Source organism: Vulpes lagopus, chromosome 15 (genome assembly GCF_018345385.1).
Source record: "Vulpes lagopus strain Blue_001 chromosome 15, ASM1834538v1, whole genome shotgun sequence".
Classification (NCBI taxonomy): domain Eukaryota; kingdom Metazoa; phylum Chordata; class Mammalia; order Carnivora; family Canidae; genus Vulpes; species Vulpes lagopus.
In genome coordinates, this window is record NC_054838.1 from 2,095,303 (window position 1) to 2,118,191 (window position 22,889).

Consider the following 22,889-nt stretch of genomic DNA (forward strand, 5'->3'; position numbering starts at 1 on the left):
TGCGCACATGCCCTTGGGTTCCCTGTAGCTGTTTCTGAAGGTCACCTTAAGATAATCAGGGGACGCAATTAGCCTTTAGTCTTTTATTTATTTAGTGTGTGTGTGTGTGTGTGTGTGTGTGTGTGTGTGTGTGTGTTTTCACATATGTACTTGCAGGCCTTGGAAGACAAGCAAGCTGAAAGCCAAGGGGATACAGGTGTGGTCGGAGGCCTCTTGGACGCCACGTAAGAAATAAAACCGAGCTAGATGCGGAGTTCTTGTGCTGTGGCCTCTACACCTGTCATTTCCAAACGTCCTGTGGTGGCTTGAAGTCAGACATCACGGAGTTCAGTACCCCTCTAGGAGTGCCAGAGCTCGGAGGGATGATGAGGAGACACACCGTCATCATAATCAGTGACAGTGACAACTGCCCCTTGTCCTGTAAGACGAGCACCACAGGCATAACTCTTCTCGTCCTCGTGCGACTCTAGCAGGAAGGAACTACTAGTAGTCACGTTTTTCAAGTGAGGGACGGAAGGGTAAATAGTGGTTCTGAGGTCACACAGCGAGCGACCAGTGAACCCTGGGAATAAAGTCCTTGAGCCCAGATGGCGACAGGCGTCGGGGGGAGAGCCGTGACCTCGCTGGTCACACTTGCTCTCCTGCTAACTCTCCTGGTGAGTCTGGGAGAAGCACAGGCTGCTGGTCACATCCAGTCTGTGGTTTTGAGAGCCAGGTTTTTGGGGAATCCTAAAACAGGCCTTGCCTATCGACTCTCTCATTTGACTCAAAATGCGTTAATCAGTCCGCGTTTCTGGGTGCTCGCTGCGAGCCGGACACCGTGGTGAGCGTTTCCACCCACATCTGCTCGCTGAATCCTCGTGTCACCTCCACGGATAAGCCCTGCCAGTACCCCTACTTTACAGGTGAGGAAACTAAAGCCCAGAAGCTTCCTTTTTCTTGTAGAAGTCCCCTGCCCGGGTCTGGGGCTGTCACGCACTGAAGGAATGCTGAGCAACACTGCCACAAGAGCAGTGGTAGAGATGGCAGTGGCAGTAAGAGGAGCCCCCATTTCCCGAGCAAGCTTACTTGGCACCCGGCGCACGTGGTTCTATAGGTACTTTATAGGTACAATCAAATGACGAAGAAAGAGTTCACTATTTGAGTTAGCGGAGACTAGGCCCTTCGTTCAACCTGGGAGGGAAAGGAGAGAGAGTTTAGAGCCGATTACCTTTCTTCTGTCGAATGTCAAGCCTTTAATAACAATGTTCACATCAAGAGCTTCGACGAGAAGTTTCCGTGCTTTTGCCGAGTCCAGGTAGCAGTCGGGGCACTGGCAGTTGTCTCTCAGCCACACAGCCGGGTAGAGAGACTCCGCGCCATCGTGCCACAAGATCTGCATCAGATGAGCCCCATCCAGCACCTCTGCCTTTTGGATGGCACAGTGCATGTTTCTGCTCCTTGCAGGTGAATCCTGTCAGCGACCTGCTGCGACAAATCTCAGTTACAAGGAATCTCAGGCAGATCGAGTCTGAACTTGACTTCTAAGAGTGCGAACAATTCAAGGGGACTCTGGCTCCTGCCGTTCAGTCCGCTGCCAGAGTTTGGGGTTTGACTTATCAACGCTGGGACCTTTGTTCTGGGGAGAGTGTTTCATGTGCTGTAAACAGAAACACAGTGGCTAAAAGTAAATAAGATAGGTCAACATGCCGAATCAGGATCCAGAGGAAAAGAGTTCCTTGTGGTTTTTTTCCCCAGAAATTTTAGGTAAGTTCCAAACCAATGACATACGCACTTTCATAATTGTGTTTGCTTAAAAGCTCCGAGAATTTTTCTTTTTTTAAAGATTTTATCTATTTATTCATGAGAGACACAGAGAGAGAGAGGCAGAGACATAGGCAGAGGGAGAAGCAGGCTCCAGGCCCGGAGCCCGACATGGGACTCGATCCTGGGACTCCAGGATCACGCCCTGGGCCCAAGGCAGGCACCAAACCGCTGCGCCACCCAGGGATTCCCCAGAAGCTCCGAAAATTTCTTAAGGGAGAAAAACACCCCACACATTGAAGGTACAACTAATCATCTCTGTGCTATTTTAACTGACATTCAATTGCACATGCCTTTTGGGGGAAAAATGCTTTTAAGACGCTAAATTAGTACATTTGTTCTACTGAGGGGGATTTTAATGCAATTTATTTATTCTAGGAGGTACTATCACCCAGTGCATTGTGCTATTTCTCTTCCATCATCTACTTTTTTACTTATACGATTCATTTTCTAAATGCAGTATAAAAGTTCCCAGGCTCTGCGAGCAACCCACTCTTGTCTCACTTTATTTCTCTGGGATTTTTATGTTTTAAAATAGTGTGCCTCGATATTATGGTTAGTTTATTTTTTAAAAGATTTATTTATTTGAGAGAGAGAGAGCATGAGCAGCAGAAGGGGCAGAAGCAGAGAGAGAAGCAAATCCTCACTGAGCAGGGAGCCTGACGTGGGGCTCGATCCCAGGACCCTGAGGTCATGACCTGAGCTGAAGGCAGACGCTTAACCGACTGAGGCACCTGGGCGCCCCACGTATTCTGGTTTAGTTTAATCTAAACCTTCACTGAGTATTTTTATGAATCTTCAGCTTCCTTAGGAATCCATGACTTCTTTTTATGAAGAAACACACCAAATTTTGAGGGCATGAAGTATTTATAGGAAAGAAAATCAAGCGAAAAGAGAGCCACAAGGCATTGCGGACTGAGCACCTCAGCGTTGACTAGGATTCCATTAACGACTACATATTTGGCCTTCTGAAATTGGGTCGACGTGTCAGTGTTCAATTGTGTCAGTCTCACTCCCCTCGCATATAATATTCTAGGATTTCAGATTGACAAAGAAGAAGTAGAACACCTTCACTTGTTCCATATAATGATTAGCTCCTCATTAGCAGAAGGTGACACGTGACCATAGAAACGGGACTTCGCTGTCATGGGATGAAGGGGAGGCACATCCACACACACACACACACACACACACACACACACACACACGCAAACAGGCCCCTTCTACGTAGTAGATTCCGCCCGCCTACGTACCAGGTACCGCAGTAGACACTGGGAGATTCAAGGTCAGGCAGGACGAAACAGCTCCTTGCCTTCCTTGAACTTACAGATAGGAAGACTTTATGTGCCATTAACGTAACTTTAAAAAATACTTTCCATTAAAAGAACACAACTTTCAGGTGATGGTTTTACATATACCTCCTCAAATCATTAACTTGGATGATTTAGGTTATGAAGCCGGGCCAAGACAAGAAAAGACTGCTTTCCTGCAGTTAGCTCAACCACACTAAAGTTACCTAATGATAAAAAGAGAGACGCTATTGGCAGGGCCTCATGTGCTTATGCCTACTCAGGAACCCTCATCCAGTTATTTTTTCTTAATACCTTATAATAGCCACAGGGCAGTACTATGACCTAGAGAAATCATCAAAGATATTATTTAGTTCAAACTTGGGTGTTTACCTCATAGATTTCGAGTAAGGGGCCCACAGGAAGTGCAAACATAAGCGGAATGGGTAGGGCGCCTAATTTCCCTGATAGCAGAAGGGGAGGCTGGCAGGTTTTCCCTTATAGGTGGTTTCAGAGGACAGTGATGGTTCCAGTAAGTACAGAATAATATAACCAGATCCTTAAATAATGTGCCATACGTAAGGACAAAAAAAGGAGAAATGTTGTGACTGTTTAAGTCTGGGGTGACGAATATTTCATGCAAAAGGACAGACAGCACATATTTTTGGCTTTCCAGGCTATCTACAGTCCCTAGCACGAATTCTTGTTTTTATTTTTAAAAAATTTGTAAGAATGCAAAACTCTTCTGACCTCATAAGCTGGACAAAGCAGGCTGCAGGCCATACTTGGCCCACAGGCAAGACCTTGCCTGGCTTCAATCGGGTTACGGAAGGCGCGCTTCCATTACGGTGGTAGGCAATCACACTTCAACACAGAAAACAGATCTTTCATTTCTCCTTGTATATAAAGTTAAACGCATCATTCAGATAATACTAAGCCCCTTTTGGCCAGCAGTGCTGTACCAGAAAGTTCAAAGATCACCACGAGGTTCCAGAGATCGAGAAAAAGTGAGGTAATTACAAAAGAAAGGGAATAAGGCTGGGGCTGAATGGCACCCCGAGTTGTCTGAGAGGCTCCCAGACACCCCCATAGAGAGGAAGTGTATCTGAGGAAGCCTCCCGGGATGGGATCAATGCTTCTGAAGGCACACTGACTCCTCGCTCCTATCGACGCCCGTACGGACATGTGCCTCTGTGTACCAGACATGAGGCTATTATAAGTCTTCTTTGTATAAGGCTGTGCTTTTCCAGTGGGTGGCCAGCCTGACGACAGGTAGAAAAGGTTCTGGTTTCATAGCAAATAAGCATCAACATGGAAGATGGAGCGTCCACAGGCAAAACACAAGTGGGGACAAAAACTACATGCACGTATCCTAATTTGTTTATCTTGTTATTTATTCTTTTTGGTACTTAACCTGATCTATTTATAAACCTGAGGGGTTGTTCCCTTGCTCAAACTACCTGCCAAGAATCAAAGGCAAAAGACACCTCAAAATATCAACACACGCTGGATAAACGTACGTGGCTTCCAAACTCACCTTCTCTATATGGAGACCCAGCTACCTTTTTCTGTTTGAGAAAGAGAGAGATGGAGAGAGAAAGAGGGTATGGGGGATGGGGAGGCTGGGGGAAAGGGAAAGAGGGAGGGAGAGAGAGAATCTCAGGCAAACTCCACGCCCAACGCAGAGCCAGATGCCAGCCCTGAGATCAGGACCTGAGCTGAAATCAAGAGTCAGGACGCTTAACCCACTAGGTCAACCAGGCACCTCAACAGAGCTCCCTTTTAAGATACATTGGACATATTGGTCCTAATGTGATTTCAAAACCGTGTAGGACGTGTTTATCCCACTCTACCGGTCCTTCAGTTACAGTCCACTAAAATCACGTGTCTCCTTCATTCCCTCTTTCTCCAAGTCTCCAAGTCTACTCAATTTCTCAGCCTATTCTTTATAACGTGGGATGTCTTGATTCTCTACCTTTCAGGATGCATGGTTACTTTCCAGGTTATAAATGTCTTTCAAAATGTGGGACTTTGAATTACTACATTTCTAGTGTTAAAGAGAGAGAGAGAGAGAGAGAGAAATGAGTACCTTAATGAGGAAGGATTTCTTATTTTTTACTTATTTTTTATTTTTTTTTTTACCTTGAGAGTTTGGAAGAATAGTGGTAACTGTTTATGGGATCTTAGGACGGAGTAACCAGGTTGGTTGTAGAGTAAGAATATTGGTTTTAGTTATATCGACGGTAAGCTGACAGTACTAGTAATAATAGTAAACGTTTACATTTACCAAATGCCTTCTTCATGCCAATCACATGCTAAGTGCTTGACAGACGATAACTCCTTGAATCTTCATCATAACCCAATGAAACATGTGCTGCGATTACCTGAATAGGCAGCGGAAGAAAGAGGCGAGGGGGTGTCGGCCTGCAGATGGTCCGCGGAATGACTTAAGCTCTCCAAGGGAGTGAGACAATTAAGAAAAAAATAAATTCTTTTCATTTATTTTTATCACCAACATCCCACACCTGTCAGTGTATATTCCGGACTCCGCTCATTTTCTATGACGTGTTCATTGACGGGTTGGAAGAAGTTTTGGCTGAACGGATTTTTACAAGACTTGGAGCTTGATACCTTGATTCTTGATGGACACCTTGCGTGAAGGGTACATTTCCCACGACCACAAACGTTGTCCCTGTGCTCGAAGACGGCACAGCGCCCATGTCCCCCTGACTGCTGCAAGTGCTCACACCTACAGGCATCTGAACCAGCCAACGCTAATTACATTCCTACCTGCCATTTGAAGCTTTCCGTCTCCCTCTGTCGCTCTTTCCTTTTTCTCTTTCCCTTTTCGACCTAACATGTTTGAACTGCAAAGGAAAAAGCACACTTCCAGATATAGGGGAACCTGATGCCCCCGGCCCCCCGGCCCCCCACCAGCCTGCTTGGCCAAGTGGATATGCTGAGGAGGGTATTTCGAGGGAGGAGGTGCTTTCGAGACCAGTGGCTGATGGGAGCTGCCCAAGGCCCAGGCAAGAGTGTGGAAGAACAGGAAAGACTTGGGTGTTGCTGAGGCTCGATTGTTTGGGTGTCTGGGAAGGAGCTTGCCGGGTCATTTCTACTCTTCACAATCCCTTTCTCAACTCATGACAAAGGTGAATGGTAATCCAAGCAAAAGCAGAGAGAAATGGGAAAACTGTTTCCCTCTTTAACCTGTCTTGTTACTCAAAGCTCTGTTGGGCTTTTATCTATGCGATGAACTTTCAAAAAAGAGAAAGAAAAATCAAGGATCACCAGTATTTAAAGGCAAATATTTTTCTGAAAAATTTATAGGCTTATCCAGGAGTATGATTTGTTGAAATCTGGTTTTCCATTTAGCGCACGTGACCCGTTCTAATTGAAGCCCTGTGGAAGCATCATAGACGTGGAGTTATCTGGTCAACTACTGTGTTTTTTCGAAGAGGAGGAAAAAAAGAGAAAAAGGAAAAAGTAGATGTTCCCAGCTAAATATATATTAAATATATACTTTACCAATGGGTCCTCTTTGCTCAGTTAAAGAGCACCTATAAAACAAAAACGTCTCTTTCCTTTAGGACTTATTACTTGGCTTCTCCTTACAATTACCATTTGGCTTATAAAACAATCAGATTGGTTTGTGTGGGAGGGAGTAGACTTGCTTGTCCTGAAAAACAGATCACGGGGCAGGGGGATTCCAACCTGATAGGATAGATTTCTTTTAATTTAATCCCAACACTTGGGGTGTACGTGTGTGTGTGTGCGTGTTCCTTCCTAACTGACTCACCATATTTTTCCCCTTCAGAGTTATGGAAGTTTATTTGGGGCTCCTGTTTGGCGCAACTAAATGGTCTGTTTTAGAGATTACCCTACTTCAGCAATGGGCGTGGTTCTCTCCTTTTAAAAATTTTATAAATTCAAGTTCTGTCAGCTGGTTTTCTCGAGCGCAGTTTGGAAACTCAAGGAAGTAGCTCTGCAAGTTATTTTATGCCTTGATCTTGGAAATGAAAGAACTCAGAACTCGAAGTCTCCGGGCCTGAGAGAAACAACTCGTGCCATCACTGGGCTCAGTGCCCTCATCTGATAGGCGAGCATGACGGACGCTCAGATGCTGGTGTGATGTGCAAGCCCACGATGCTGGCTGGTGGGGGGGCCCCTCCACCCTGCCTTTGCCAGTTCACCCTGCACACATAAAGTAAACAGTTCCTGGTTCTAATGAAAGACGGTGCAAAATTTCTTCAAACACCAATCACAGCTAATTTGAACCATGGGGTTTGGAGAAGCTTCTCAGGAAGTTGATGAGAAGCTTCCCAGTTACTATACGTGAAATTTAAATTGACGGGAATTACTAAGATACATCGAAGGAGGCTGATTCATCCACTAGATTACCGACCCCTAAAATAAAAGACTATAATTTTTTTTTTTTGGACCGTTTTTTGTAAGAGAAGGAAGGAATAGGACTCATGTTATCAAACGTGAATTTCCACCTTCTTCGGGTAAGTCATCAGCCCTGCTATCGGACAGCGGGGTCCTCCAACGTGTCTGTCCTCCTGCTCCTGGGTGGTAGGATCAGAAAATGATCACAATGCAGGAAACACGTAAATTGTGTGGGAGAGAGAGAGTGTGTGTGTGTGTGTGTGTGTGTGTGTGTGTGTGTGTGTGTGTCTGTATAAAATCATTCATTTTGCACTTACTCTGTTCTGGCCCTCTGCTAATGCCTTCGATTATATTAATTTTATTTAATCCTCTGGAAAACACTGAGCTCTGCGCCATCACTTCTATTTTACAGGTGACCTAGAGCTTGGACAGGAGAAGCAACCGACTTGAGAGCAGGGGAAATGGGAACCTGCCCACTACACTGAACTACGTCATGGGGAATCTGTGGCTGAATAATTTCTCAGGCAAAAATTTTAATTTACCAAAAATATGCTGTTAAAAGAGTCGCCAAATCTCGAGTTTGTTGGTTGTTAGTTGACCTCACTGTCCGACATTGCATCATTGGAAGAGGAGGAAGTTTTCCAGACATTACACCATAAAGGCTTAGACAGTATTACTATTCTTTTATATATCAACCTTTAAATCATAAAACTCAACTCACCTGGTAAGGTAAGGGTTGACCAGGCTGTATTTGCGTGTTTGAACGTCTGAACCTGAGTATCTGCTGCACACATGCACACTCATTACCCTTGCTGCCTACGGGCCTTCAGCTCAGAGGCCGTTGTCTTTTATTTATTTGTTTGACTTGATTTAGTAAGTGGCTGAGCCACTTAATAATTCATGAATATACTCCTGTGGGTAATGAGTCCTATAAAGCCATTAGAAAAAAAACAGTCTCCATTCTCTTGAGTAGGTTCACCACTCTGCCTGCCACTGTGTTGAAAGTATCAGATTTTGTGCAAACACTTCCTTCCTAAATGATAAAAAGGAAAACTTTTCACAAAAAGCTTCACTCTGGTAGAATGACCCCAGTCCGATCCAAACTCCTCTATCAAAGTGCTCCCTGACGGGTGTAATGCAGGGCACTGGGTCTAGATCTTTGAACCAGAACATGTATTCGTTATGAGAAATCCTATGTTTTATAATAAAATCCATCCAAAACACCTGTCATGTCTCCTCTTGAGCTACATTTGGGGGTAAAAAAAGAACTGAAAATGCACACAAAGGTCGGTCTTAACTGAGCAGTATCCTGCAGAAGCACGTCACACTCAGCTTTCTGGCCTTAACAAAGGGCCAAGGTACAATATGTGGCCCTTTCCTCGGGCTGGGCTGTGGATCATTCGGTGACTGTTTCCAAATCCAGCCCGAACCCTCCCTTTCCCGCCACCCAGTCTGCTCTTTAGACAGTATCCTCTCTGTCCCCTGGTAGGCTTTCTGGATCAGCCCGGGGACTGTCAAGCAACTTGACTACCAGACTAAGCCAAACATAATTGGGACAGGAAGGCTGCCAAGAAGCAATCGGATCCACCGCATTCCAAAATCAAGCCTATTCGGGGCGCGAGGGCCCATCCCCGTGGGGGCCCACAGGCCAGGAGACACACGTGCCTGGGTTCCCAATGGGATGCTCCCCCGCCCCAGCCCCCAGCCCCGGTGCCCTTCAAATAAGGCAAAGCTGAGCTTAATCGTACCTGTTCTCAGAAGTGCTTCAAGCGCCAAACCACGCACCACTTGCCCAGGAAAGGAAACGTCAGCTTTGATCCTCACCGTCCTCTGGAGAGGGAGCCTTCTGGGAACCGGCACATCCCGGATTGACCTGCCTGCAGTTTCCCCACATCTGACATGTGATGTAGCTACTGCTTGGGAGCCTTTCTGCTCCTGGCAGCTCCACGGAAGCCCTGCCCCCAGACACGGCTGAGGCTTGCAAATGAGGAAGGATGTCCCAATCCGAAGGTGTAGCAACTCCCGGAGGGAGCTTGGGTGGGAGGGGGAGGATGGGGAGAGTGGTGCAGGGACAGAGATGGAGATAGGAAAGGAAGGGAAGGAGGGAGGGAAGGAAGGGAAGGAGGGAAGGAAGGAAGGGAAGGAAGGAAGGAAGGAAGGAAGGAAGGAAGGAAGGAAGGAAGGAAGGAGGGAAGGAAGGAAGGGAAGGAAGGAAGGGAAAAATGAATTCCTGCCCCGAAAACAAGCGCAAACCCACCATACTCTTGACCCCGACACCCACTCTTGGCCATGTCCTTCCCCTTCCCTTCCCTCTTCCTCTTTCCCCCTTCCCTTCCCTTTCCATGTTCCCCCTTCTGCCTTCCCCCTTCTCCCTTCCCCCTCCCGCCTTCCCTTCTCCCTTTCCTCCCTTCCCCCTTCTTCCTTCCCCCTTCTCCCCACTTTCCCCTTCAGCCTTCCCCCTTCCGCCTTCCCTTCTCCCTTCCCCCTTCCCTTCCCTTTCCACTTCCCCCTTCCCCTTTCCTCCTTCCCTTCTCATTTAAGAAAACTTAATGACTCCCCCCCTTCCCTTCTCCCTTCCCTCTTCCCTTCCCTTTCCACTTCCCCCTTCCCCTTTCCTCCTTCCCTCTTCCCTTCCCTTTCCACTTCCCCTTTCCCCTTCCCCTTTCCCTTCTCATTTAAGAAAACTTTCTTCTTAAAATCAGCTCCCTGTTGAGTCACGTGAACTTCAGTTCCCATAGGCTACACCCCCCAGGAGGACTGGGTGAGACCGGGCAAGGTGCCACTCCCCTGGGGAGCCAGGTGTGTTTGCAGGGGAGGAGGCCTGGGCGCTCCAGGGGCAGGGCAGGGACATGGGGTTGTAGTGACCACACGGGGACACCCGGGGACCTGTCGATGGCCGGGCCAAGCTTCAGCGAAACCTAGGACCTATGGAGAAGTTCTGCTGCTTGCACAATTTCCCATTTTGAAGAAGGATAAACAGTAGGATTTACGAAAAATATTTGCCATATAAGCAGTTGATATACACAGCATTCTCCTTGTTCAAATTTTAGTCATTTTCAAAAGGTTTTAAAAGTTCAAAAAGTGTTCGAATGACATTAAAAATACTAATTTATATATAATTTTATATAAAGAAGAGAACCAAAATAGCCCATCATCCCCTTGCCCTCACATTATTAAGAAAAAAAAGAGAAAGATTAAATGAAAAGTTTTTCTTCTCCCTCTTTTGAATTCCTTTTCTCAAATATAATAATTATTTTTTTTTCCTATACTGAAGCATTTACTATACAAATGTGTAACCCAGTGGTGTGCTGGCAAATAATGAACAGGTGACCACATAGTCCTAATCCTCAAGTAAATAACACAAGTGTTTTTATTATCCATGGTGACAGGTCCCATGAGTAAGGAGCAAGCCGAGTCTAGAATTTGCAAAATGAGTCGAGCAGGTAGGTCAGAAGGAACATTTGCATTGAGTGGGAAGCTGTCCTCAGTCTGTCCCATACGAATACTGTGACAATAAATAAATACCAGTAATCATTTTGCTAACTGCAATCATCAGCTAGCTAGGCTCTGAGGTTTTTAGCCATTCTGATTTCAAGAACTTAGTAATTCTGAGTAAATAACAAACTGTCCATAGATGGTAAATATTAAATATTTTCCACTTGGGCTGATGAAAGGGGTGGTAATAAGACCAATTTGGTCTTGGAAATAATTTGTTTTAAATAATTAAACTGGTATCTTTCCCCTTAGTGGGACGTGAACTCCACGAGGGCTTTGGAACTCCTGTATTTTGTGCCATTCTTCAAATAGGAAATAGTGCTTTGGGTTTTAGGGGCCCCTACTCTGGCCCTCCTTCCTCTGTACCATGTGTGATCCATCTATGAGACCAAGGGACCCAGCCGGAGCCCTCACCATCCCTCTATTTTAGATAATGCTCTGCAAGCCGAGGCCCTGAAACTTCAGAGCTGCAAGGACTTGTGCCTCTTCTAGGGTCTGCGAGTGATCTCTTCTGTTTCTCCAGGCCACGGAGGTGGTACTGTAGCTCTGGTATATACACACCAAGGCCCAGGGGATGATCCAGGGGCAGCTGTGCATGTGTGTAGGGTGTACGGATAGCTGAAGCTTGGACGTGCATTCTGGGGCATCCACACAGTCTCCCTCCCTGTGCAGGATGAAACTCAGGGTAGGATGAAAAGTGGAGGGGTCCGAGGCTCTCAGGCTCCAGGCTGGGACCTATAGTCTAGGGACTGGCCCTCCCTCCCTTCCCAAATTCTGGCATGGAACAACAAGGCATCTGGGAATTCTATTTTTTTTTTTTTTGAATTGCTGTTATTGCTTCATATTTTTATTTAAATTCTAGTTAGCATATTAGTGTAATATGGCATCTGGGAATTCTAAGTTCAAAGTTGGACTTCTAGGTTATTATGAAGGTATATTTTTCAAGGTTGAAGGATAGAATGTATTTTATTCAGCAGTTAGATTGTTAGAAGCAGTGGTGTGCTGTTAAGCGTTCACCAAGATGCTCCCTGAAAACAGCAACCGTCACCACCCGATTTGTGGCATTTGCCCTTTGTTGTGGTGTATAAATGCTCCTGCCATGGCCAATTTCAAGGTACAGAGGCAACACGACTGAATGTGAATTTGGGAAGCGAGAAATCCAGTTGGCTCTTCTGGGCTCAGAACAGCTAGACGCAGCGCACCACTGTTCATAATTTTAAATACTTAGACATGTGGTCTAGGGGCTTTAATTTATACCCTCATCCTTGGCCCTCCCAATGCTAACGACGTACCCCAGTGCACAGAAAAGTGCTGGCATGTAGTGGACCCTTATAGATACCTCTTGAATAAAAAGCCCCATTACTTGTGTGACTTTAGGTAAGCCATTTATCTATCAAGTAATCTGAACTTTACAGAGTTCTTGACCAAATTATACAGTTCATGGAAAAGCATCTGGCATAGTTCTTGGCACCTAATGTACAATCGATAAGTGTTGTTGAAAGAATGAATAATTGGCATTCAATAAATTTTAATATCCTTTTTATTATCATATTTGGGCAAGATTCAAGTTTTTTAGTTTAAGCCATTCTTAGGTGTTTGTAATTTTCTGCAGTTGTCTCTAGGTCAAGACAAATGCCCGCTTCTTTCAGGGTTTTTCTTGGAGAACCCTTTGAGATAGACATCTCATTTTTATATAGTTCCCAAGGGAACCGCGCTCACACAATGTTACTCATTTTAGAAAGTTTGGTAAAATTCCATTTGGCAACAAATCTGTTATCTGAGCCTAGGGGAGAAAGGCTATTTTTTTTTTTTTTTTAATGCTCTAACTTTGTTCTCAGCTGTATTTTGTATCCTGGGATAGTAGAGAGAAAAAAAAAATGGCTTTGAATTAATACTGAAGATTTAGTCATTCCATATGTTCTCTCAGTGAGGAATATACTGAGTTTTTAAGACAAACATGTGAGAAATCAGAAATATAAAGGCCTCAGCAGTGGTATTCTCTCCTGCTCGGTTAATTGAAAGAAGCTTAATGATGAGTGATAATTTCTACTTGAGAACGTTGTTCCCATGAACATCTTCCATTGGCTGGTAATGGTTACACTGAGTAGAAGAACTGTTTCGTTTCAGAAATTAATTAATTAATTTCTTTAAATTAAAATTAAATTAATTAATTTAATTCCTCAATTTCTCTTGAAGATGTTTTATTCCTCCCCAAATATTTCAGTGTTGCTACTCTGTGCTCAATGGGCCCCTTTTCCCACACCTCAACATGTTTTTTTCTTTTTTCTCTTTTTTAGCAGTTAGACATCTTTTTCTCTTCACAGTGCTATAAGTACTTTTTCATTTTACCTACCAATTCCTCCCCAAAAGTTGCTTAGCCGAGCTCTGTTCCTATAAACTCAAAACTTTGGAAGGAAATCTCTCATAAATGTAGAAAAGATCTTGTGTGGGAACCTACCTTTATTTATACTATTAAAAATGATCTCCACAAAGATCAGCTCAGAAAAGAGTTGGAAACTCATCCGACAGGCTGTTAATGAAAACACAGATTCATTGATATGAACATCAACTTAAAGGCAGAGCTCAGGAAAATCATCAGTAAATGCAGACTATAATTTGCCTTTTGGAAGAGTCTTAGACATCTTCTGATCTAACAATATTATTTTATAGATGGTGAATCTGAAACATTTCTAAGCTTTATTTTTTTTTTCTTTTAAAGATTTTATTTATTTATTCATGAGAGACACACAGAGAGAGGCAGACACTGGCAGAGGGAGAAGCAGGCTCCATGCAGGGAGCCCGATGTGGGACTCGATCTGGAACCCTGGGATCATGCCCTGAGCGGAAGGCAGATGCTCAACCGCTAAGCCACCTGGGCGTCCACATTTCTAAGCTTTAAAAAACAAACAAACAAAAACAATAACAACCAATAACCTAGATACTCATCAGGGAACACTAGAGATTTTCACTTTAATATTATATTAGTGAGGGCAGGTTTGGTTATCATGCAAAAATAAATAGCTGCAAAAGCTCAGTAGCTTAAGACAATTGAGGGAGGTATGTCTCTTACACTCACGATATGCCCATCATGGATGGGTGGTGAGATGTGCTCCAGGAGCTCAAGTATCAAGATTGATGACGTCCTGGAATATCACCAGATGCTGCGGCAGAGGGGAAGTTAGAATGGCTAATCACGCCTAGAATTTTAAAGACTCCCACCTGTTAGTGTCACATATGGGTTCCACCCATTTCATCAATGAAGCAAGTCAATAGTCATGTATCCCTTCAAGGAGGTAGGGAACCGCAATCCAGCTATGTTATTGGAAGGAGGAAAGTGGAATATTTGTGAAGAGCCTCAGTGTCTACAAATCCTCATTACTCCTATAGTCATTGGCAATTTTCAAATGTGTGAGCTCAGTCATAGATTATAAACATGGAATGTACTAAAGCGTAATAAGACCTTCAAAAAGATGCTTAGAGAATGCAATTGTAGAAAATTAATTCCAGAAAATTATAGTGGAATTTCATAGCTAACTGGCTGTGTAGTTTCTTCCGTCTCTTCCCCTGGCTAAATTAGTAAATTTAATGATGATGCTAAGATAGCTAAGGACGGGATCAGTTGGAAGATGAGGGATCATTAAAAAACAGAAATTAGAAGAGGAAAGCTGATATCGCCCCTCCAGCACCATCAAAGGCAGTACAGATGGATGCTTTAGTGTTGGGTAGCAGAGCCCCAGTAACATCTAACACCCACAAATAGTTCTTGCTCACCAAGCCGTTTTACCTAAAAATTTCATCTTCATGGATTTTTTTTTTTCTTAGCAGAACTTCTCAGGCTAACGTGAATTATTTGAAGGGAAGGGCTCTTATTCTTTCTTTATTCTTTCTTCTTTTTTTTTTTTTTTAGATTTTATTTATTTATTTTGGAGGGGAGAGAGCATGCCTTTGAGTAGGGGGAGGGGCAAAGGGAGAGGGAGAGAGAATCTCAAGCAGACCTCACCCTGAGCAGGAGACCCACCACCCTGAGATCACCACGAGAACTGAAATCAAGAGCATGCTCAAGCCACGGAGCCACCCAGGTGCCCCAAGGGCTCTTATTCTAATTCAACAAGTTGATCCCTCGTTTATATGCTTTAGTTCGGATATTGCAGGGCAGCCTCACTGAATCTGATCAGCTCTGGGAGACTCACATCCCCGGATCTACATGGCTAATAATTGACCGTGGGGAATTCACTCAGGAAATGCTGCTGGATACGACCTTCTCACCAGTCAGGTAACCGTCGGGCAACACCTGACCCGTTTCAACCGTTTCTCTCCCAAAGGCAGTTCTGGCCTTCTCCACCGGCAATGTTATCTTCAAAGTGTGATGGGAACACTGCTAGTTAACTTGCCTTCTTACTATGATCTCCTCTCTGCCCCCCAAAATGTCCAGGCTGGTATTAGGGGTAATGAATTGTACCTCCAGGGAAAGGATCCAGTGATGAGACTCGAGAGAGAGTTGAAGCAGTGAAGGTCTAACAAAGTGAAAATACTCCCCAGAGTTGCAGGGGTGGCCTGACTCGAAGGTAGGTAGCAGCCGGCTGCGTTCCTCACTGGGTTACTTTTCTGGCGGTCGATTGGGTCTCCTCCCTCCTATCTTGTCGTTGCCATGCCACCCCCTGGATCTGCCCAGGTTTGTGCACCTCCAACCTTTGCGCAGGCTCATGTGCACCATCTTCCCATGAGCACCTGAGTGAAACCCATGGAGGCAACGTAAAAGATATTATAATGATATGAAAATAACTAATTATAATGGTATTAAAATAACTAATAAGTAACTGAGGGTTACTAGAGGGCACGGTTTTCCGTAAGTGTGCATGCTCCAAAATTGGACACCTATCTCCGGCTTATCAGGCTGTGCTAAACCACAAAAGGGGCTCATCTATGGGAGCCGGGGTGGTCTCTCTGAGCAGAGACTGGTGGCCCCGGGCAATCTCCCCCCTGCCGTCCTGCTTTCTTCCCTCCTATTCAGGTCTGCCTAACTGCCTAGTCCAGCCCTGGGGTGGGGTGGGGGGGGGGTCCCACTGTTGGCAAAGCACAGCATCTCCTCGTTAACATTCCTGATCTTGTCAAACATAAATATCCTTTGATAGAAATCCAACTTCCTCACTAGTGTTTACTGAGCATTTCTTATGGAGCAGAAACTTTGGTCTGTGTTTTATGCTTTATTTTGTTTAATCTTCAGAGAACTCAATGAAGTAGATGCTATTATTTCCACTTTACAGGTGGGTAAACTGAGGCTCAAAGGAGCTTGGTAACTCATCCAAGTTACTAAGCTGTCATTAGCAAGGGTAGGATTCGAATGGAGTTCTGAGATCAAAACCTGAGCTTCTCATTACTGTGGTAGCAAGGTAGAGAGTAAAAGCGACTGCGATAATCATTTACTCATTTATTCGACAAGCATGTTTACGAGTCCGCCTTGAACTCTTCAAGATGTTCCTCAATGAGCTCTTACTGCACTGAAGAGCACAGGCCGTGAGTAAGTTAATGAGATCATTTCAGTTAGTGGTGAGTGGTCTAAAAATACTAAGCAGGGTAATGGGATGCAGAGAAATTTGAGAGAAAGGATATTAGTATATTAGTGTGATGGTCCAGGGAAGCTTTTTAAAAATTATTTTGTTTTATTTATTTATTTTTTTTATGGAGAAAATGCTCCAGCTGAGATCTGAATGATAAGACAGACCAGCTTTTGGGAGAGGGTAAAAAGCATTCCAGGCAGAGAGAACAGGAGGACAGGAGGGAGTGTGAGAACATTCCAGGCTGGGAGAAGAACCATGCAAAAATGGTGAGCTAGAGGTCAGGGTGATGCCCTCGAGGAACAGATCCCTGCCGATGCGCGGACGGAGGGACAGTGGGAAGAGTCCAAGTTACACAGATGGGCAGGACCCAGGGCAGAAAAGAGGGGAACAACATCTGCTCCTGGATGCAAGTAAAAGGCTCAAGAAGGAGAAGGTGGAGAGTTTTGGAAGACCGAGTGTGTGTGTGTACACACAGACATTTCCTTCTGGGGGCTTCCCCTGCTCCTAGCAATTCTTAGCCTCTGTCCGCCAAGGCCCAGAGGGGTACACTGCAGTTTTGGTTTTAGATATGCAAACCGTTGCGTTCCTTCGAACACCTGTTGAACACAAGACAGGAGGTTGTCTACAGTCCTGAGCGCAGTTACGTCCAGCCAACCTTCTTACAACCAGCCGGGCCTCCGCTACCTCCACGGCCTCCCAGAAGTCAGTGCTGAGGATTTTACATTTAGAACAATGTGTACCAAACTGATGGTGGTTGAGCTTAACTCAAAAAGCTGGAAATGAGACTAAATGGACGTTACCCGTGGATTTGAGCACCTAAACTGATAAATCATTGCCTTCCCAAGACTTTCAAGTGGTTCTCAAACCAATATTGTATCTTGGCAACATTGGTCTGAATCCTGTACGTCCTCCCTGAAATTAATGGGTTTCTTTTGAGTCTCAGTACAAAAGTTCAAGTGATCTCCATTGTGGACCATGTCTTTAATTCTACAGCTAAATTCTAGGAGACCCAGTGGGACTCGAGAGAAATTTCCTGTGCTGTTTTCTTGTACGTGTATCTCCCGCATGAACCCTTTCTGGGAACCAGCAATCAAATTACTTCAACTAAGTTACAGATAATTCTGTTGGCTGAATTGTTGTTTAACAAATGAAGTACTCTCCAGGCTATTTGAATACCTCAGCAAAGCACTTCCACATATGTCTGGGAAAGGGGGTTTAGGATTTGATGGTACGCTGTGGAAGATGGATTTAGAACGTGGAAGATGAATTTAGAATGTGTCTAGAAAAAAAAATGCTACATTGAAATCTCTTCAAGGACGTGGTCCAAATGTGTGTAACTCATGGGCAAGCTTGCATTTGGGAAAGCATATTAATGTCTTTCGCGCTCTTGAAACTAAATCTTATTTCGTTATCCAGATGTATTTACAATACGTTTTATTTGTTCTTAGCTTTATGGGGCTTTTTGTTTTTCTTTCATGATCATTTTTCCAATTAGCTCACAAGGCTCTGATTGCATTTTTGGCATAAAAGAGTGTAACTCCTTACTCACTACATGACTGGAATAATGGGAGGGGAGGACACACTGCTTATATAAAGCATCTCAGAAACAATGACTCGTACGTTTGCTTTTGTCTAGCCAGATATCAATTCCTCAAAATCTTTGATTTTTTTCCTTTTTTTTGATTTTTTTCCTCTTCAGAGAATGTGTCATTTGAGTATCAAAAGACACTAAAAAAAAAAAAAAAAGTTTCATCCAGACATGTGCACTTGATTTGCAAATGCAGCAGTAAATTTCAATGTTGAGATGCTGTTAGGGAGATAAACTGGAGATACGGAAACATCTCAATAGAGAAATTGTTTTACTCTTCTACTAAAGAATTAGGTTAGTCCATTAATGGCTTTTTAAAAAAAGAAGATAAACACAGAGCTCTGAGACTGAAAGCCTCCTGAAATACAAGGGGAAATCTTGATTCATTAATTAAAAAAATCTTTTTTAAGATGTTATTTATTTATCTGAGAGAGAGAGAGAGAGTGCAAAGCGGGAGGCGGGGCAGAGGGAGAGAGAGAAAGAAGGTTCCTGCGCGTCGGGGAGGCAGAGAGCTCAGGTCCCTGGGATCATGACCTGAGCTGAAGTCAGACACTTGATGGACCGAGCCGTCAGGTGCCCCTAGACTCATTTGTCTTAGATTATATTAGCATTACTTGGTTGCTTCCACGTGCCCAGTCACAGATATATCTAGAATGAGATTTTAAAGATTTCATCCCTCTGTAATTAATAAGAGGAGTATCATTACTGACTGCCTTATCAATAAGCAATTTTAAAATACTTTTATTTATCACTTATATCTGATATATCACTAAGTCAAATAATGTTAATGTAAATGTCAAGCGCACAAGAGCTGTGATCTCTTACATGACCCTGCGACCTTATTTCTCACTGAGGTTGGAAATAACCCATTACTTGGGGATTATGGCCGTATAGTTCTGGAAAATAAGATTTTTGCTTTATTTTCAAAGAAACATTATTATATTTATCACTTTCTTTTGTTATAAAATCTTCCATGATCATAAAATTTAAACAACGCAGAACTAATAAAGTACACCACTAACGTTCTCTCTTTATTCCCTTGTCCTCACGTGAGTTTTTTTTTTTTTTTTCTCACGTGAGTTTGTAAGAGAGGATCGTGCTAACAGTTTGGAGAATATTTTTCCAGATTTTAATAATTTATATAAACTTAAATAAAGGTATGCCTACATACACACACACATGCATTTGCACACATTTATATGTGAGGCACGTGCAAGTTGCTTATGTGCCTACAAGAAAGGAGATCATGTCACGTACAGTTCTGCAACTTGCTTTTTCACTTGTGTTGTGGAAACCCTTCCACATACGCACATAGAGTAATACTTTATCATTTTCAACCAATGATGTTGAACGAAGGAGACTTTTTTTCACCCTCAGTTTGGTAAAATTGGAAACGTTTGTTAAGGCCTGTCCTTAGGAGGGAATGGAAACACAGGCCCTCCTCTTATAGCCAGTGGGAGGGAATGTCGAAGTGATGATATGCGTAGTTAGAAGAGCTCTCCAGGTAATTTTGGCTGCGTATGACCAAGTCTTAGCGTGTGATACCTTTGGCCCAGAAATTCCTCTGCTAGTTCTCTAGCTTATAGAACTCATCTCTCATACGCACAACGACATATGGAAAGAGACGTTCATTGAAGCAAATTCGGAACTTAAAAAAAATTGAAAGGATAAAAACCTAATGCTTATCAATATAGTAGAATGGCTAAATTATCTCTCCATCCATCTACTTCTCACATTTCACCAGCTGGTTGGGCTCCAGCTGTTCTAGACGGGGCTTGGCTATAGCTCATGAGTTGGGTTTATGCCCTCTTCACGTGTCTTCCATTCTTTTCTGGCCAGTGACCAACGGCGGCATGTTCTTGTTCTTCTTATGGTGAAAGGCAGGAGTGGAAAAGAGCCAGCCAATCCGCATAAATGCTGCTTAAGTTCTGGCTTATACCAGGTCTGCCAAGACCCCATATGCCAAAGCAAGTGCCATAGCCATGCCCCACACCAATGGGCAGGATTCATGCTATTTTTTTCCAGCCTATGGAAGATGTCAAGGGGGTGGAGGGACCGTTTGCAAATGACCTAATGACATTTATTATGCTAGTAATCTTAACTATTTTAGATCTCACAGGTGTCTGGTAAATTTTAGATACAAAGAAGTTCAATCCAGTCTAGTTGAATTGAAGGCCTCGATGTCATAGTCAGTGTATTGCTTTTGCCCTGCTCTTTTACATCGAACTTTGGATTGACCCAAGGTAACGATCTCTCTTTTCTCTCTTCCTCTCTCTTTCTCTAGTATGGAAGAAGATGGAATAGGACAAGTGTCTTTAACTTAGCTGGTCACTTCAATCCCACATGTCCCTTGGCAGTCTCTGAGTCTCTGGCTGAAACCGGCTGGCTGCTGACGGAAGCGTTCAATTGCTCACTCTACTGTGGGATGCAAGAGGGCCCTCTGAGATTTCCTTATTGCATAGTTTTCTAATATGAGATGCTTTCTAGCTTAACTTTCTTGAAACCATTCAGTTTTTGCTCTTGGCAGTTTATCCCACAGCTTCTTGACATATTACGAGTGCTCAGCCCTCTTGGATGTGTTACCAGCAAGATGTTTCCTGTTCAACTACCTTTTGCAATGTCTACTTAACCTTGAAATTTTTGCACACCTTTGGAAGTCTCACATTGATGCCCCATCTGCATGCTGCCATCTCTCCTTAGTCCCTTTACCCTGCTGAAATAGGCAGATTAATATGCATTGTATTGATTAAGCAAAGGTCAGCTGAGAAATGGGATGACAATTCCACACCACCGTAGGTACCCCCAGGTTCTAATGTGGTTCCCTGAGTGCCCTCTTCACTTGGTTTGGGATGAAGTTAGAGGGCCCAATGATTCCTTATGCTCACACACCTCTGGCTCTGACTTTCTCTTTATTTAGGCTGGAGGCTAGGGAGAAGGGGGAAAGGAAGATGAATTCATGTAGCTGAGATAGAGCAGGGTTTGGAAGAGCCAGGTCCATTGCTTCTAAATAAGTCCTAGAGTCTGGATCAACTTTGTTTTTCATTATTTTAAAAATACCACATTTTTTGTTGTCAGCATTGGGTCTTAAGAGTCAATTCTAAGGAAATGGGGAAAATTCCATTCAATTTCATATTACGTAGTGTATGTGGAGTGGATTGCTAGTCAAGAGCAGCCATGCTACTAGGGAAATTGTTTATCCTTCAGGATATAACTTGAGTGCATGGAAAGATCCTGTAGTGGTTAAAAGTACACACTCTTAGGGGCTCCTGGGTGGCTCCATTGGTTGAGCGTCTGACTCTTGATCTCAGCTCAGGTCTGAATCTCAGGGTCAGTGAGTTCAAGTCCCTTGTTGGGCTCCACACTGGGCACGGAGCCTACTTAAAAAAATACACACTCTTAAAATTCTAAACTGATGGGAGCCCAGGGATAAGTGTTATTTCCAGAAGGACGAAGCCAAGAGAACATCTGTCTCTTCTATTATCAGTTAAACATCAGGCACCCTATATCTTGGTGGGCCAGAATTGGAACCACCTTGATATGCAAAGTACAATGATATCATCTGTACTCACCCTATACAGCACCAGCTGTAGCCTTCCCAGTAGAAAAACTCTCATCAAAATAAGGAAATCGTCATTCTTTTCCAGTACATTGTGAATAACATTATTGACTCTGAGCTAGATTTTTGGCTGCTTATCATGGTGAGGAGGAGTAAGAGGTGCCGGAATGAGAGAAATTCACCATATAATCCTGATCTACTACTTCCTAGCTCTGTGATTTTAGGCAGCTAACCTTTCTAAAGTCAGTGTCTACAACTGAAAATTATATATCAGGATTTATAATTGTGGCTAAATGGTATAATGTATGCAAACTCTTAGTACACAGTATGTGCTTAACAAATGGTTACTGTTAGAAAAAGTATGAAAAGTATGAAAGTAGATAATTGATTGAGTCAGTAGGACATGTCCATGCTTGGCTGGACAATATCTGCTATTGTCTCCTAGTAACATAGACTACAGAAATTGTTTGAAAAATTGTCTCTTTTTACACGTCTTCATTTTGAAGAACCTACAACAAATATCAATTATTCTTTTTTTTAAGATTTTATTTATTTATTAGAGAGAGAGAGAGAGAGAGAGCATGAGCTGGAGGGAGAGGGAGAGAGAATCTGAAGCAGACTGCACTGAACGTAGAGCCTAATGCAGGGCTCAGTCTCATGACTGTGAGATCATGACCTGAGCTGAAACCAAGGGTACGCCGCTCAACTGACTGAGCCACCTAGGTGCTCCAATATTGATTATTCTTGAATGCAATAGACTCTAATTGACTATCTGACCAAAGTTAAAAAAAAAAAAAAGAGAAAAATTCTATAATTTGTGAAGTAATTCCCAGGAAAGGTGGTCTTGGATGACAGTCAACATATGCTGATTTTCAATGTTATGATCATTTCCATTTTTCTTTACTTCCCTGTGTTCATTCCAATGTGCACACACATACCAGGTCAGTCAGTGTAGTTTCTTCCCCAAGTTACTAATTCAAGAATGACTAGCTCTTTGGATAATGCAGTTCCTTAGTGGTCATCTATGGATTCAGGCATAATGAGGAGGCACCTCACCGCTTTGCCTGGGTTATGTTTTTAATACTCTAGCAAACGTAGTCCCTTAGTCCAGGGAGCACATGTGCCCTAGCCTCACAGACCTTCTTGCTTAAGGTCTCCATGATCATGTGGTAGCACACAGTCATTTTTGATCTTTCACATTTAGCAACCTG

General features: G+C 43.6%; 1 protein-coding gene and 1 long non-coding RNA gene across 3 annotated transcripts in view; one reads left to right on the plus strand and one right to left on the minus strand.

Moving 5' to 3' along the window:
• Positions 1 to 9,375, minus strand: part of BBOX1 (gamma-butyrobetaine hydroxylase 1) — a 59,804-nt gene extending 50,429 nt beyond the window's left edge. Inside the window, exons 1-2 of one of the 2 annotated variants that reach the window (XM_041730516.1) lie at positions 9,230 to 9,375; positions 1,211 to 1,464 (exon numbers count right to left, since the gene is read on the minus strand). In XM_041730516.1, the coding sequence (XP_041586450.1) occupies positions 1,211 to 1,429 (219 nt within the window). In that variant the 5' untranslated portion in view covers positions 1,430 to 1,464; positions 9,230 to 9,375. Of the gene's footprint in view, positions 1 to 1,210; positions 1,570 to 9,229 lie in introns of those variants that run through there. The other variant, XM_041730515.1, reaches the window with a different exon arrangement.
• Positions 13 to 8,676, plus strand: LOC121476470. Its single transcript, XR_005983953.1, has 4 exons — positions 13 to 905; positions 1,447 to 1,746; positions 6,910 to 7,600; positions 7,894 to 8,676. It is a non-coding gene; the product is annotated as an uncharacterized LOC121476470 (long non-coding RNA).
• Positions 9,376 to 22,889: the final 13,514 nt, after the last annotated feature.